The sequence below is a fragment of the Jaculus jaculus genome, chromosome 9 (genome assembly GCF_020740685.1).
Source record: "Jaculus jaculus isolate mJacJac1 chromosome 9, mJacJac1.mat.Y.cur, whole genome shotgun sequence".
NCBI lineage: Eukaryota > Metazoa > Chordata > Mammalia > Rodentia > Dipodidae > Jaculus > Jaculus jaculus.
In genome coordinates, this window is record NC_059110.1 from 841,713 (window position 1) to 857,172 (window position 15,460).

A 15,460-nucleotide genomic window follows, 5' to 3' on the forward strand; every position below is an offset into this window, starting at 1 on the left:
CGCGGGCGCGGGGCTTCCGCTTCCGCTTCCGCTTCCGCTGCAAGCGTCGGGGTCGTTGGGCGTCGGGTGGAGGCGGGAAGCGTAGTCCTTGAAGGCTGGCAAGATGGAGAAACGAAGCCGGATCTTGAAGCCGTCCCCGAGCCAGGGGCCCCATCACTCCCCGGTGGCCCTCAGGAGAGACAGGAGGCCGAGCATGTTCGAGAGGGAGGCCGTGAGTGGAGGCTCGCGCGGGACCGAGGCTCCCCCTCGTCGATCGCGCCCGCAGTTCTGGCTCCGCGCCGAGAAGCGCTCTCCTCGTCCTTGCGCGCGTGCGGAGCAAGCCTGACAGGAAGCGCTAAAATGTTTTTTTATTCGGGTTACCCAGAGAAGCTCACGTTGAGTAATCATCTTCAGTTCAAAGAAACAGTTTGCAGACTTCCAGAGTAATCAGACAGCAGTATTGTTTTCTGTAAACCTGTGCAGATTTAGTATTTACATAGCTAATTTACCAGTCAGAAGTCAGTGTATTGCATACACTTATGCCAAGCACAACAATGAGATTATTTGAGGTTTTACAAACTAAAGGGACAAAATAGTTCAAGAATATAAAGAATAAATAGTAGAGATGTAATGTGCAGAATTGTATGTTCACTAAGTGTTAACTGGAGGCTACAAATATGTGTCCTGTTCCCACAATAATCAGGCAGTCTGAAATCACTGTTAGTGTTTCATGTAGTTACATCTGTCGAGTGGAAAGATGGTAGTCACTTCCCTAGAGAAGCATTCTCCTAGTAAACCTTTTTAAGGTTTGTGTCCTTAAGAGGTTTTTATTATAATTTTGGGGGGGGGGTAGGGATGATATTTGGGGGTAGGGACTTGCTCTAGTCCATGCTCACCTGGAGTTCACTGTGTAGTCCCAGGCTGGCTTCAAACTCATAGTGATCCTCCTACCTCTGCCTCCCAAGTGCTGAGATTAAAGGTGTGCACCACCATGCCCAGCCATTGTCCTTAGCTTTAGGGAAGCATCTTCCACAATTAAAAGATGGGTACAGAAGTCTGACAGATGATGATGATAAGCTGGAGAGATGCGTTAGTGGTTAAAGCATTTGCCTGCAAAGTCAAAGGATCCAGGTTCAACTCTCCAGGACCCACATAAGCCAGATGCACAAGGTGGTGCATGTATCTGGAGTTCATTTGCAATGGCTGGAGGCCCTGGCACACCCATTCTCTCTCTCCCTCTGCCTCCCTCCCTTCCTCCCTCCCTCCCTCCCTATCTCTCTCACAAATAAATACATAAAAATAAAAAATAATAAAATAACACAAAATGGGAATTTCCGAAAAGAAATAGGAAATTGAGCCTCAATATTGTCTCCAATTTGCTGGCTTGTGAGTTTCTATGAGCAGCACTTCAGGTCTTTCTTAGTTGGGAGTCCAGGTCTGCTCCAGGCTTCTCTTCAGTCCTTAAAATATGTGGTGCCAAAGACAGTTGAAGTCAGAGTGGAAATAAAAAAAAAAAAATAGCTGGACATGTTGGCACACCTTTAATCCTAGAACTGGGGAGGCAGAGGTAGGAATATCCCCTTGAGTTCAAGGCCACCCTGAGACTACATAGTGACTACATAGGTCAACCTGAATTAGAGCGAGACCCTACCTCGAAAAATAAAAACCTAAAGGTAGCAAAAAATAAGTCTACAGACTCAAAATAGTTTGTATCCCCACAAATAAAAGAACAAGGCCATAAAGATCAAATGGCTTTTCACTGCTTAGCATAAGATTAGTGTTAAGAAGTGTATTGCGGGCTGGAGAGATGGCTTAGTGGTTAAGCGCTTGCCTGTGAAGCCTAAGGACCTCGGTTCGAGGCTCGGTTCCCCAGGTCCCACGTTAGCCAGATGCACAAGGGGGCACACGCGTCTGGAGTTCGTTTGCAGAGGCTGGAAGCCCTGGCGTGCCCATTCTCTCTCTCTCCCTCTGTCTGTCTTTCTCTCTGTGTCTGTTGCTCTCAAATAAATAAATAAAACATTTAAAAAAAAAGAAGTGTATTGCTTCAACAGAGGGGGAAATAAGCTTGAAAACAAATGCAAAGCATATAAGAAGGCAAAAATAATAAGTATTGGTAGGTCTACAAAAAGAAAAGAAGAAGAAGAAAACTATGACACAAAATGAGAAAGAGAAATGATCAAGTAAGCCCACAAACAGCATGTAAATAATAAGAAAGGAAAAAAGTTAGAAATTTTCATTGAGTTAAAAAAATTTCTACAAACTGGGCATGGTAGTGCACACCTTTAATCCCAGCAGAGGGAGGCAGAGGTGGGAGGATCGCTATGAAGTCAAGACTATCCTGAGACTACATGGCAAATTCCAGGTCAGCCTAGGGAAAAAAAGAAAAAGAAAAAAAAATACTATAGTATTTATGTTAAGCATTTATACAGATGTGGAGAAGTTCAGCTTCTGCTTATGGAAAACATGATGTCAGCTGATCTGCTGTGAGTTAACAGATTGTAGCAGAAAGAATATTTTTACTCACTAAATCATCTCTTTAGTCTGACATTAAAAAAATAGAAATCAGGGCTGGAGAGATGACATAGCAGTTCAGACACTTACCTGCAAACCCTAAGGACTCATGTTCAACTCTCCAGGTCCCACATAAGCCAAATGCAGTGACACAAGCATGTAATGTCACACATGCACAAATGTCTAGAGTTCGATTACAGTGGTTGAGGTCCTGACACACCCATATTCTCATATATATATATATATATACACACACACAGTGGTTGAGGTCCTGACACACCCATATTCTCTCATATATATATACATATATATATATATACATACATATATATATATATATATTTTTTTTTTTTTTTCCAAGGTAGGGTTTCACTATAGCCCAGGCTGAACTGGAATTCACTCTGTAGTCTCAGGGTGGCCTTGAACTCACAGCAATCCTCCTACCTCTGCCTCCCAAGTGCTGGGATTAAAGGCCTGCACCACCATGCCCATCTTATCTCCTATTTAAAAAATAAAAAAAAAAAGTCAGTCTGTTTGGCTCGCCTCAGAAACAGAAGGGGTGGGGGGAGAAAGAAATCAGGCAGGCATGATGGCATATGCCTTTAATCCTAGCACTCAGAGGGCAGAAGCAGGAGGATCGCTGTGAGTTCAAGGCCAGCCTGAGTCTACAGAGTGAATTCCAGGTCAGCCTGGGCTAAAAAAAGACCTTACCTTGAAAAAAAAAATGGAAATCATAAGAATGTCCACTCTCAGACAACACTAGAATCAAACTAGAAATTGATCTTGGAAAGATGGAAAGTTAACTGAATAACTGTAAAAATATCTTCCATGTGAAGAAACTAGAAAGTGTGCCAAATGAAATCCAAAGTGATCAGAAAAAAAGAATAAAAAGAATAGCCAAATGAATAACTTCATACACAAGAAATAAGCACGTAAAAGTCATAAAACCCAAAAGTTCTGTTTTTTAAAAGATCAGAAAAATTATTAAGCTTGGCAGATTGTTTTAAAAAAAGATGACATAAAGGGTCAGTATCAGATATGCAATCTAAAATCTTGAAGAAATGTAGTATAGCTAGCACAACAGATCCAAAGCTAGTAGGTAAAAGAAAGAAATTTCTGGCTTTACAAAAATGAAGCTTACTACTTTAAGAGGCTATAAAATTAATCTAGATAGTATTAGAGTCAATATAAGTGTTTGCTACAGAATAAATATTACATATAAAAAGCGTGGGCTGCCCTCTCTCTCTCTCTCTCTCTCTCTCTCTCTCTCTCTCTCTCTCTCTCTGTGTGTGTGTGTGTGTGTGTGCTTTAGTTATCTTTCAACTTAAAATTTATAAAAGTGTTAAGTAAATTCTGTGATTTGAAAATAAATGTAAAATAAATTCATGGATAATATATTCACAACTGCAGGATGGAAAGCATACAAAGTTGTCCTTATATCCCTATCCCTCAGCCACTCAGTTGCTCTTTTTGGAATCTACTCTTGTTTTTGTTTTTTAAATTTCTGTGGGTATTCTAAATATATGCACACAAATTTGTATATGTATGCTTGTGTGTATATATACACAGAAAGAGACTTTTTCCTCTTACCAAGTTGATAAGAGCAAGTCTAGGATTTATGGACTACATTTTCATAGAAGTCTGTTTTGACAGATATCTTTTGTCAGTCCTGCTTCCACTGTATTAGGATGCTTAAATATGAAATAAAACATAATATATTTATCATTTCTTTAGTATGCACAGATCTTAAAAGAAAGACTGAGAGAATCTTTTCATGATGTCCAGTATGTGGAACCTCCATTTGATGACTCCATTGCTGACATAGGTAAAGAATGGAAGAGTGCCCTGTCCAAATTAAAGTTTGCTAATTCATATAGAATGGAGCCGTTGAAGAAATTCCAAGCACATCCAGTAGAAACTAAAATTCAGCAGATATTAAAGGTAAGCTGGAGGCTGTGAGTATAGCTCAGTGATAGAGCACTTGCCCAACATATTTGAGGTCCCGGATTCCATCCCTAGTCAAAGTTGTGTGTGTGTGTGTGTGTGTGTGTGTGTGTGTGTGTGTGTGTGTGTGTTGTTGTTGTTGAGGTAGGGTCTTCTAGCCCAGGCTGTCCTGGAGTTCACTCTGTAGTCTCAGGGTGGCCTCGAACTCACAGCGATCCTCCTCCCTCTGCCTCCTGAGTGCTGGGATTAAAGGCATGCACCACCATGCCCAGCACAAATTTCCCCCATTATGATACAATAACCTGCATTAATCTCTTCCCTAGAAGAGGAAGTAAATCTTTTATATTTTCTTTCCTTTTTTTTTTTTTTTGTTGTTTGTTTTTTTGAGGTAGGGTCTCACTGTAGCCCATGCTGACCTGGAATTCACTATGTAGTCTCTGGCAATCCTTGAACTCATGGCAATCTTCCTACCTCTTTTGGGATTAAAGGTGTTTGCCACCTCACCCAGCCCTCTTCTCCCAATAATCTGTAGTGCTATGGTGTAAAATTAGCAATATTGATGAGTCAATATGTTTTATGGTAAGTGATTAATAAAAGAAAAATACATGTGCTTTTTTATACACACACAGGTAAGAAGGAAATACTTATGGTGATTATGTCCCTCTTTTCCATTGTGTTTACATGGGAATACCTGGTATTTATAACTACCTTCTACTATCATTTTTTGCAGTTTCTTTTTTAATTTTTCTTTTTTAAAATTTTTATTCATTTGAGATAGAGAAAGACACAGAGAGAGAGAAAGAGAGAGAATGGGCACACCAGGGCCTCTAGCCACTGCACAGGATCTCCAGACACATATACTACCTTGTGCATCTGGCTTACTTGGGTACTGGGGAATCAAACCTGGGTTAATAGGCTTTGCAGGCAAGCACCTTAACCTTGATGAGATATCTCTCCAGTCCTAGTATCATTTGTTTTTACCTTTACCCAGCACCCCACTTGCTCATGATATTTGTTTGGGAGAGCAACCCAAACCTTCACTCCCCTAATAAAGGCCATGCATAGTTCATACTTAGATTAGTGTTGTTTTCATTTAACCTTAATCCTGTGACATGGAATACAGAAAGACACCCTGAAGCAACTCCTCTATTCCAGACATACTCTTTGTTACCTCCATTGCAGACTGGTGGTCCAATTTGGGATCAGTCACCCCAGCCAAAAGCATAACTTCCATCCCACCCCACCCCACTTTCTTTTCTCTCTCTCTCTCTCTCTCTCTCTCTCTCTTTTTTTTTTTTGCCTTTTGTTTCAGAGGCATGCAGAGCCCACAGTTTCAATGTTACTGTCATCTTCCAATTCAGTGGAGTCATGTTTGTGCTTGCTGGTGAAAACAGTCCTCCCGTTGATCAGAGATGCAAAGCATGATGATTCCTAGCTTATGATGGGCCACTGGTGGCAACTTGGTGGCTTGTGGTTCATTTCAGTCTTTACAAAAGCCCAGCAGCAGGCTGCAAGCTGTTTCTCAGAGTAACCAACTGCAGACCATGGCAAAGCCTTGATCCTACAGTTTTCAAGCAAGGATCTCCTACAGGGACCATCAGTACCCCTACCTACTACTTAACACTTATAGCACCACTGGTTTCCTTATGGCAAAGCAGTTTACAGAAGTCTGGACCCCAAGAAAAACTATCACCTGTCTGTGTCAACCAGAAAATGTGCCACAGTAGCATATACATAATGTGTTATGTCCAAAATCCAAAAAGGCCTATACATTAGTGCTTCCTTTTTGGCTATAGGAAGGAACAGATGCAACAGGCTAACCTTAGAAGGGATATCTTGGTATGTCCTACACCATCAAATGTCTAGAAATCTCACTGAGCTAGAATGCCTTTAACTTTCTGTTGGGTTTAGTTCATCAGGCACACAAGTATGGTATCAGTAATTCTAGAGTAGTTGCTGCTTGTCTCTCACCAGGTGCAGTCAGCACAACGTCATCTGGTGATGGATCACCTCAGTACCTCCTGGGAGGGATAAACAATCAAGACCCCTGTAAACTAAATTCTAAAGTGGGACTATATAGTTGATATGCCCAGGGTAAGACAGGGAACATATACTGCTGGCTTTGCAAGCTGAAGGCAAACAGCTTTCTGTGACCTTATTGATGGGTATGGAGAAAACAACATTTTTCAAGTCAGTAGCTGTGTTCCAGGTGCCAGAGGATGCTGTTTGGCTCAAGCAATGAAATCATATCTTGCATAGTAGCTGCAATTGGAGTTGCCATCTGGCTGAGCTCTGAACAAAACAGACACAGGGGCTGAAATGGGCTGTAGTGGTAATCACCCCTTGTATTTAGAGGGTTTTATGGTGGCACTGATTTTTGCAGTCCCTTCCAGAGTATCATATTATTTTTGAATCAAGTAGAGGTAATTGTAAGTGCTATCATTTGGGTTTTTCTCCCATAAAAACTTCTTTACATGTCAGAGCATCAATGTGGGTATTCTGCCAGCTACTAAGCATTGTCCTTAACTATGCTGGTTCAAGAACTGGCCCAGGATGGGTTTAGGGCACATACATTTCCCTGTGTGTGAAATGGACCTGAGTTAAAACTCCATTGATCAGCTGATCTCCGTATAACCTCAGCTTTATAGGTCCCTTTTGCAGTCAGTATTCTCTGTGGTATGGCTTGTGTCATGCATCAGTTGGCAGCACACCAGTGTTCTACAGTTTCAGCCCTGCAGTTACAGGAGTTGAAGCAGGCTCTCTATTAGGACATACATCGTCTCCATCTTAGGTTTCCACCTCACCTAAAAATGAAGCTGACATTAGCCTAAGAGTTTCCTCCACAAAGATGGTGGTAGAGACTGAGAAGACTCAAAAGTCACCAAAACAGAAAATTAGAGACTGCTGAGAGCTCTACACTAAGGGAGACTTAAACCACCACCCTCCAAGGCTGAGGAAAGAGGAGGCAAAATTAATAGTCACAGGGTGGTAAGGTATATTCAAGCATTGTGTCCCCCTAGACTGGTGCATTTATGACCCCACAATGATTACTGATAACCCTACTGATGGGCCCTCAGTGGAATGGGGAAAGAGGAAAGGGTAAATAGAATATCACTCACTGATAATATGGCCCAACTGTAATATGTTCACATATTAAGGTTCTCAATAAAGAATAAAAAAGTCAATCATTCAAAAGGAATGAATAGTTCATGGGACTGGGATATACCAAAAAATGAACATGAGTCATATTTGGCACTAAAGACATAAACTATTTTATGTTAAATATCTAACTGAATAAGTTAATGAATAAAGAATGAAATAAAAAAGGTAGAATTAAGCCAGGCATGGTGGCACATGCCTTTAATCCCAGCACTTGGGAGGCAGAGGTAGGAGGATCACTGTGAATTCAAGGCCACCCTGAGACTACATAGTGAATTCCAGGAGGGCCTGAGCTAGAGTGAAACCCTACCTCGAAAAAAAAAAAAAAAAGGTAAAATTAGAAAAAACAAATTGGTAAGCATAAAAATGGAATATTTTTCAGAAATATGTGCATTTTGAAAAGCTTTTTTTTTCTTTTTTGAGGTAGGGTTTCATTCTAGCCCAGGCTGGCCTTCATCTCACAGCCATTCTCCTACTTCTGCCTCCTGAATGCTGGGATTAAAGTCATGTGCCACCATGCCTGGCCTAAAACAGTTTTATATGTTATTCAAATATATGTTTTCTATCATTTCTTGGCCTTTTGGCTAAGATCAAGTGTAAATATATGGTTTCTACTTGTTATATTGGAAACATTTGACTTGAAAACTGAATATTTTCTTAATTTTTTTAAAGGAAAGTCTTAAAGATGTCAAATATGATGAGAAAGTCTTCTCTCACTTGTCACTTGAATTGGCAGACCAAATATTGACAGTAGTCAAAGATTTTGGGTACCACCGTTATAAATTCATTATAAAAGTATTGTTTATTCAGAAGACTGGTCAAGCAATAAATGTAAGTGCCCCAGTGTCCTGAAGTCCATTCATTAGAACTGAGACACATCCTCCCCCCAGGAATTTGGAGGTCCTGATTGCCTCAAATCATGGATCATTTTATGAAATGAACTATGTAATTGTCAATTATCTGACAAGTACTATCCTAAAATAGTACTTTGCTATCAATAATTTATTAAATTGCATAGTGATCTTGTATTTCTCTTTTGTTTTTTCAAGGTAGGGTCTCACTCTAGCCCTGGCTGACCTGGAATTCACTATTCACAAGTCCCAGGGTGGCCTTAAACTCATGGTGATCCTACCTTTGCCTCCCAAAGTGCTGGGATTAAAGGTGTGCACCACCATGCCCAGCAGATGATCTTGTATCTTAATGTCATTGAAGTTAATCAGTAAATTTATGTTGGACACTAATATATGTTAAATATGTGATGATGGTAAGATAACAAGAATCCTGGAGCTGGTGCTGCCTGTAACTACAAAGGCTAACAACAAGAGACAGGAAAAAAATTAAGAGCCATAAATCTCAAGGAGTTTTGACTAGTCAAGGAACTTGAGCCAGCTTAGAATGCCATGGGTACTGGCAGCAGCTGGTCTTCAGAGAACCTGCTTAATCTGGGGAGCATTGTTGTGGCCCCAGTATGGGCTTGTCACCTTTGAAATAGTGATGAGACCTACTTCCTAGAGGGGCCATAAGGATTAGTATGTCAACATAGAGTACTCAACAGCAATAAAAGTTATTATAAAATAAAGGTGGTAGCCAGGACACTCCTTTAATTGCAGCACCTGGGAGGCAGAGGTAAGAGGATTGCTATGAGTTTGAGGCCAGCCTGGAACTACAGAGTGAGTGCCAGGTCAGCCTGGGCTAGAGCGACACCCTATCTTGAAAGCAAGAAACAAACAAACAAAAAAGGTTATATTGAATAATGTTAAAAATGTTGCATCTGAAAGTTGTTTTTACTGTTATGTATAAATAAAAACATGATGTCAATAGGCTATATGGCTACATAGGTAGGGTAACGGTTATTACATAGGAGTTGGAGGGAAAAGAGATGCAGAACTTTTGTGTGTAGCCATCTGAGATGTCATGGAGCAGGCAACCACTCACTGAAGCCTGGAGGATTTGGACAGGTGAACAGCCGCTGGTGATAAAAGAGACAGAAACATAGGTGGTCCTGGTTTCCAAGGAGGAAGTCCTACATATATAACTCACTCAAAACTCACTTAAGCATATGAAAGTTCCAGATTGTGGTAATACAACTGGAACACCAAGACTCATGCTGCCTGTCATACAAAGGCCTATGAGCAGAAACAGGAATTGAATTTTTAAGCTGTGCTTTATTCAGAGATCCAGTAATCTAGAGGACAGGAGGTTAGCACCCTAAAAACTGCCTTCCATCTCATCTCTTGCCAGAAGATTATATACAGAGAAAGGGGACAGTCAATCACTTCAGAGCTCAGATGCTCCTCTGGTGTGGTGGTCAGCCACATTTCTCAGATTTGTGATGTCTGTGTTTCTTCTTATCCTTTGAAGTCTTTCCTCATTTTATGGATGCATGGACTCAGACCAGACACTTCTTGAAATACTAAGTCTGGTTAGTATTTGCAAGTATAAACCTTGTACTCCTCCAGGAGCATATAGTCTAGGAGAGGGGTAGTTAATTCAGAACAAGCAAACCCTTAACGATGTGTACAGGCTAAATTTTAACAACTTGGAGTACAAATGAATTTTTATAGTACAGACTATAATGATGTCCCTATTTGTCCTTCCTGTTCCTCATCAGTAAGTGCTCTACATAGATATGATGAGGTGTTAGAGTAGCTACTTAGAATTGCCCAGAGACGGGAAGGCCAGGTGTGCCAAGCAAGGGAGAATGTGCCAACAGAGGTCTTAGGCCCAAGTGAGTTTGGTGTGCTTGATCAGTAATAGGTGTGGGTGCTACCTTTGGCTAATGGAGCATGGTAGAATGGGTGTGATGGAATAATGAACAGACCAGAGCTCTGGATCTAAAGGGACAGCATCCTGTCACCATTCTGTGGAGCAGCTCAGCCCAGGCCAGCTGTGTGCACTTCTGCTGGCCTCACTCATGAACTTTTCTGCTTGTGACTTGGCTGGGGTTGGAAGATCCCAGAGGATCTCTCCTTCTCAGTTGTCTGATATGATGCTGGCTGCTGGCTAGGGCCCTGAGTTCTACATGTGACTATTATCCCATAAACTGAGTGTGCTTCCTTATATGGACATCTTGCACACCATCCCTCACAAGTAAGATCAGAAACTACAGAACTTCGGATGGCTTTGCTTGAATGTTGTAAAATATCATGTTTTGTTGGTCAGAGCAAGACATAAATAAGACCTACTCATATCCAACAGGTGGGGAAACAGTCTCTTATTAGGAGATGCCACAAGGGATGTGTGGCCATTTTAGAAATACTACAGAGTGAAAACTGTATTAGATCACCTGTGGGTATGCAAGCAGAGTATTCCTTGCCATTCTTAATCACACAGCAGACCTTTTCTGTTGGTGTTTCTACTAGACCCTGTTACAAGGCCCCTGTGCTTGGGATCCATTGAGATAATGACCAGCAAAAACAGAGTACAAATAGCATCATTTTGGAGTCTTTCTATGAAAGGGAAAATTGGGCAAATTATTTTTCATTTTTATTTCTTTGCAATGTAAGGACTGGACCCAAGGCCTTGTGCATACTTGACAGGTGTGTTACCACTGAGCCATACCCAGCCCCACACATTACTTCTTAAAGGCAATTTTCTGAGATATCAGTGCAGTATTTAAAGAAATCAAACTAGTAGGGATTTTTAAATGAACACAGTTAATCTAAGGTTAGTCTTTTAAAATTTTCTTTCACAGATTGCCAGCAGATGGATCTGGGATGTGGCATGGGACAGCTGGGTACAAGCAAAACATGAAACTGAGTCTTATGTGGCATTAGTCTTGGTATTTGCTCTCTATTGTGAATAGCTCAGTACAAGACTAAAGTTTTTTACTCCACAAATTTTCAAAAATAAATGACATATCTAGATTTATGAGTCTCAAGTATTCTTTTCAAATAAGCAAAATCTAGTTGCTCTTTTTACCATTATACTACCCCAAAGTATTAGAAGAGGTGAGCAAGTGTATGAATTCCAAATACATGGAAATAGTGATGATTTCTTTTTAGATTTAAGGGAGTTAAGATTTATGCAAACAGTGGAATCAATATACAGGCTGAGATTCTTCTACCATGGAACAGTGGGTGAAAAATGGGGAGGCAACCAGAATAACTAAGGTGATCAGTATGATTTTCAGTTAAAATCTGAACAGAAAAAAACTGTCAAATTCACTGATCAGTAAAAACACATATCCATTGAAATATCTATAAACATGAAGACAGAAAATATAGATATGATTTCTTTTCAGTATATGGGGGTAGTGTTGAGGAGCTGAGCTGAATGGCCATTCTTTTCTGAATACAACCAATTGCATTTGGGCACAGAGAGCTTAAACTTGGCTGGGCTCATTCTCAGATGACTCTAGGGTACTCTAACATTGGAAGCTGAACTAACACCCACTCTGGGACTAGCACTTCCATATTTGGAACATAGACACTACAGTTGTTGCACAGCAAGTCTTCAGACAAGGAGCCATTGATTGCTAACCCTGTCCACAGCAAAAGTATTGTGACCATTTCTATGGCCACTCCCACATTACACCCCTCACCCTTTTCTTCCTCTAGAGGATAGCTACACTGAGGCTGGCACTCAGGTCTCTGCCATGCTATCAACACCACTGTCCATGTCACCGGGAAGCAGTTCATTGCAAGGTGATGATAGGGTGCTCTTGCCCCAAAGCCTCCAGACCATTACAGCTTCTGTACAACTCTCCAGTCTTTAACGAACTGTAAAGATTGAATGTTTACATAAGTCACTATAAGAAATCTGAACATCCCTGGACTGACTTCTGCTTCTCCAAGCTTTTTATGGTGAGTTATTGAACATTTTTCTTGAGGGAACAGTGGCTAGGTATGCTGCTGAGGTACACCATCAGGTCTTCCATTGCTCTCTGTGATTTCAGTGTACACATAGATAAGCCATATAGCACAGCTGTCCTCAGTACGTATAGTTCTCATATGTAGATTTTCTTATCAATAGTTCTATAACACCAGCTCCCCAACCATATGTATATTAATTAATTTCATACAGCTTTAGCCTCTCACCACACCATGTAATTAACTGATGGACATCATCTGAGCTCTGGTTGCTATGATGAAATGCCATAGCTTGACCAACATTTATTTCTTAAGGTCTAGAGGCGGGAATCTGAGAGCAGTATGCCATTGTGGTAGAGGGCTTTGTAAGGGCTCTCATCTTGGTTATGTCCTTACATGGCTGTTCCTTGGTGGGTGCGTGGAGGGAGAGAGAGAAAAGGAGGGGAATAGGGAGAAGATGGGGAGTGGAGGAGGGCAGGTTTGTGGGTCTCCCTATTTTGTTTATTGAGGTAGGGTCTCACTCTGTGGTCCAGGCTAGCCTCAAACTCACAGGAATCCTCCTACCTCTGCCTCCCTAGTGCCAGCTCTGTGTCTTCCTAGTTCTATGTAAATACTAATACCTATCATGGAGGCCTGCCATATGACCTTGTCTAACCTTAATCACTTCCCCAAACCTCACTTCCAAGTTAAGGTTTCAATGTATGGTGTTTGAGGGTATACAGAAGTTTAGTTTATCATAGCGTCTTGTTTCTTCTCATCATTGTTTCTTTAGAGTCTGCCAGTTACTGGCTACTGCTCACCTGTTATTCCATTCTTCAGTTTATGCAGACTGCATAGCACACAGCAGTGTTGTCTTCTTCTGCAGGAAGAGATCCTGCATGGATTATCAAGGGACTGAACAAGCTAAGTGAACTGTGATCATCTCAAAACAAAACTGAGGGATAGATAATTTTGACATGACAAGAAAGCAAAGAAAGGTTGGGTGAGGCCTGGACCTTCATTAAAGGCACTGACGTTCTGAGGAGGACAAGACTAGGAAGTAGGAAAAATGATGCAAAGCTGCTGCTACATCTTTTAATTAATATTATTCTGGGAGTAGAAAGCTGATGACAGCCCAGCATCCTGCTGGACTGAAGACCGTCATAGATAAAAGTTCCCAATCAGTAGACCAAAGTGCTGAAGTTATTTGCTATACAGAAAGAAAAGGATATTTACTAACTGGAACCCTTTACCGCCAGTGAGGTCTGCTCCCTTGTTCTAGTCAGCATGAGCTGTTTGCCTGGTGAATATGCCAGCACAGCTACCATGACATTTGCACTCAGATTCCATGAATCAGTTAAAATGAATGATAAAAAGATAAAGAAACTTCACACTAAATGAAGTCTTGGAGATAGTTCACAGAATTGAAATGTAAAAGATAAAATGTTGGAAATAGCCGGGCATGGTGGCACATGCCTTTAATCCCAGCACTTGGGAGGCAGAGGTAGGAGTATCACTGAGCGTTCGAGGCCACCCTGAGACTAAATAGGGAACTCCAGGTTGGCCTTGGCTAGAGTGAGACCCTACCTCAAAAAAACAAACAAAAAAACTTGGAAGTCAATTGAAATTTAGGAGTATGAAAATTTATTAAGATATCAAGATAAACTACAGGAAGAGGAAAAGACAAACATCAGTTAAATTAGTATTGGTAAGACTTAAATTTTTAAATAAATATTTGTATTTGTTTGAAATTAGAAAGAGACAGAGAGGAGAGGAAATGGGCATGCTGGGGCCTCTTGCCATTGCAGATGAACTTCCGATGCATGTGTCACTTTTATGCACCTAGCTTTACGTGGGTACTGGGGATTTTAACCTGGGCTGCCAGGCTTTGCAAGCAAGCACCTTTAACTTTTATTTATTTATTTAAGAAAGAGAGAGAATGGGTGCACCAGGGCCTCTAACCACTGCAAATGAACTTCAGATGCATGCGCTGTCTTGAGCATTTGGCTTTACGTGAGTACTAGGGTATCAAACCTAGGTCCTTTGGCTTTGTAGGCAAGCCACTTAATCGCTAAGCCATCTCTCCAGCCCATTATTTTTTTTTTCTTTTACATAAAGTACTGTTTGTACATGATCTCATGTTTTAAGTTAGTATACTAAGTAAATATTAATTTTACAATTTAAAGATTTTCTACAAACCAGCAATATTTTTAAACATTATTTGACCAAGGTTCTTAAATATGACAGCAGCAAATTTGAACAGCTTCAGCCCCAATAGCCTTTTTCACAACCCTAAACCAGCACAGACTGCCCTCCATCTCAAAATTTCTCCAGTCACTTTTTTCTTCAGCCCATCTTAGTTCATCATCTAGACCTTGTTATTGCCAACATCCCCATGACCTTTGAAATCTTGCTTGCAAGTTATTATTATTTTTTGGCCTATAGCTCTCATTTCATCATTCAAATTCGATCTCATTGCCTGTGACTATAATTGGTTCTCTGGGAATGCTCCAGATTCCTTTGACCACTTCCTGAAAGAACCTATTACCCATATTGTCCACATCTGGGCCAAGGACACCCCAAAACCAGACAGGAGTTCCACCTCTCCAGTGACTCTCCTCTACTGCTATCTTTGTTTTTTTTTTTTCAGTAAAATGTTTATTGTTTTTATTTTTTTGTTTATTCTGTGTTAACAGATTGCCAGAGGATTAAACAGTAGGCAACATTGTTTGTTGGAGAGCCCCACAGGAAGTGGAAAAAGTTTAGCTTTGCTTTGTTCTGCGTTAGCATGGCAGCAAGATTTTGGGGGTAAGTAGCTCTTGATGTATTCAGTTTGATAGTTGGGAACTGAAAACAATATAAAGTACTCTTAAAATATTTTATTTATTTACTTACTTTGAGAGAGAGAAAGAGAGAAAGGCAGATAGAGAGAATGGGTGCACTAGGGCCTTCAGCCACTGCAAAAGAACTCCACACACATGCATCAGCTTGTACATCTGGCTTGTGTGGGTCCTAGGGAATTGAACCTGGGTCTTTAGGCTTTGCAAACAAGTGTCTTAACTACTAGGCCATCTCTC

The 15,460-nt window shown here is 40.8% G+C and overlaps 1 protein-coding gene across 2 annotated transcripts; it reads left to right on the top strand.

The window, feature by feature from the left end:
• Positions 1-67: 67 nt before the first annotated feature.
• Positions 68-11,398, top strand: Dynlt2 (dynein light chain Tctex-type 2). Of its 2 annotated transcripts, XM_004651070.3 has the most exons (4): positions 68-211; positions 4,225-4,431; positions 8,266-8,424; positions 11,288-11,398. In XM_004651070.3, the coding sequence occupies exons 1-4, from the start codon at positions 104-106 to the stop codon at positions 11,396-11,398; spliced, it is 585 nt and encodes a 194-aa protein (XP_004651127.1). In that variant the 5' UTR covers positions 68-103. The 2 variants fall into 2 exon arrangements, with proteins under 2 accessions (XP_004651127.1, XP_004651128.1); XM_004651071.2 differs by lacking the exon at positions 8,266-8,424.
• The last annotated feature ends 4,062 nt before the right edge of the window (positions 11,399-15,460 follow it).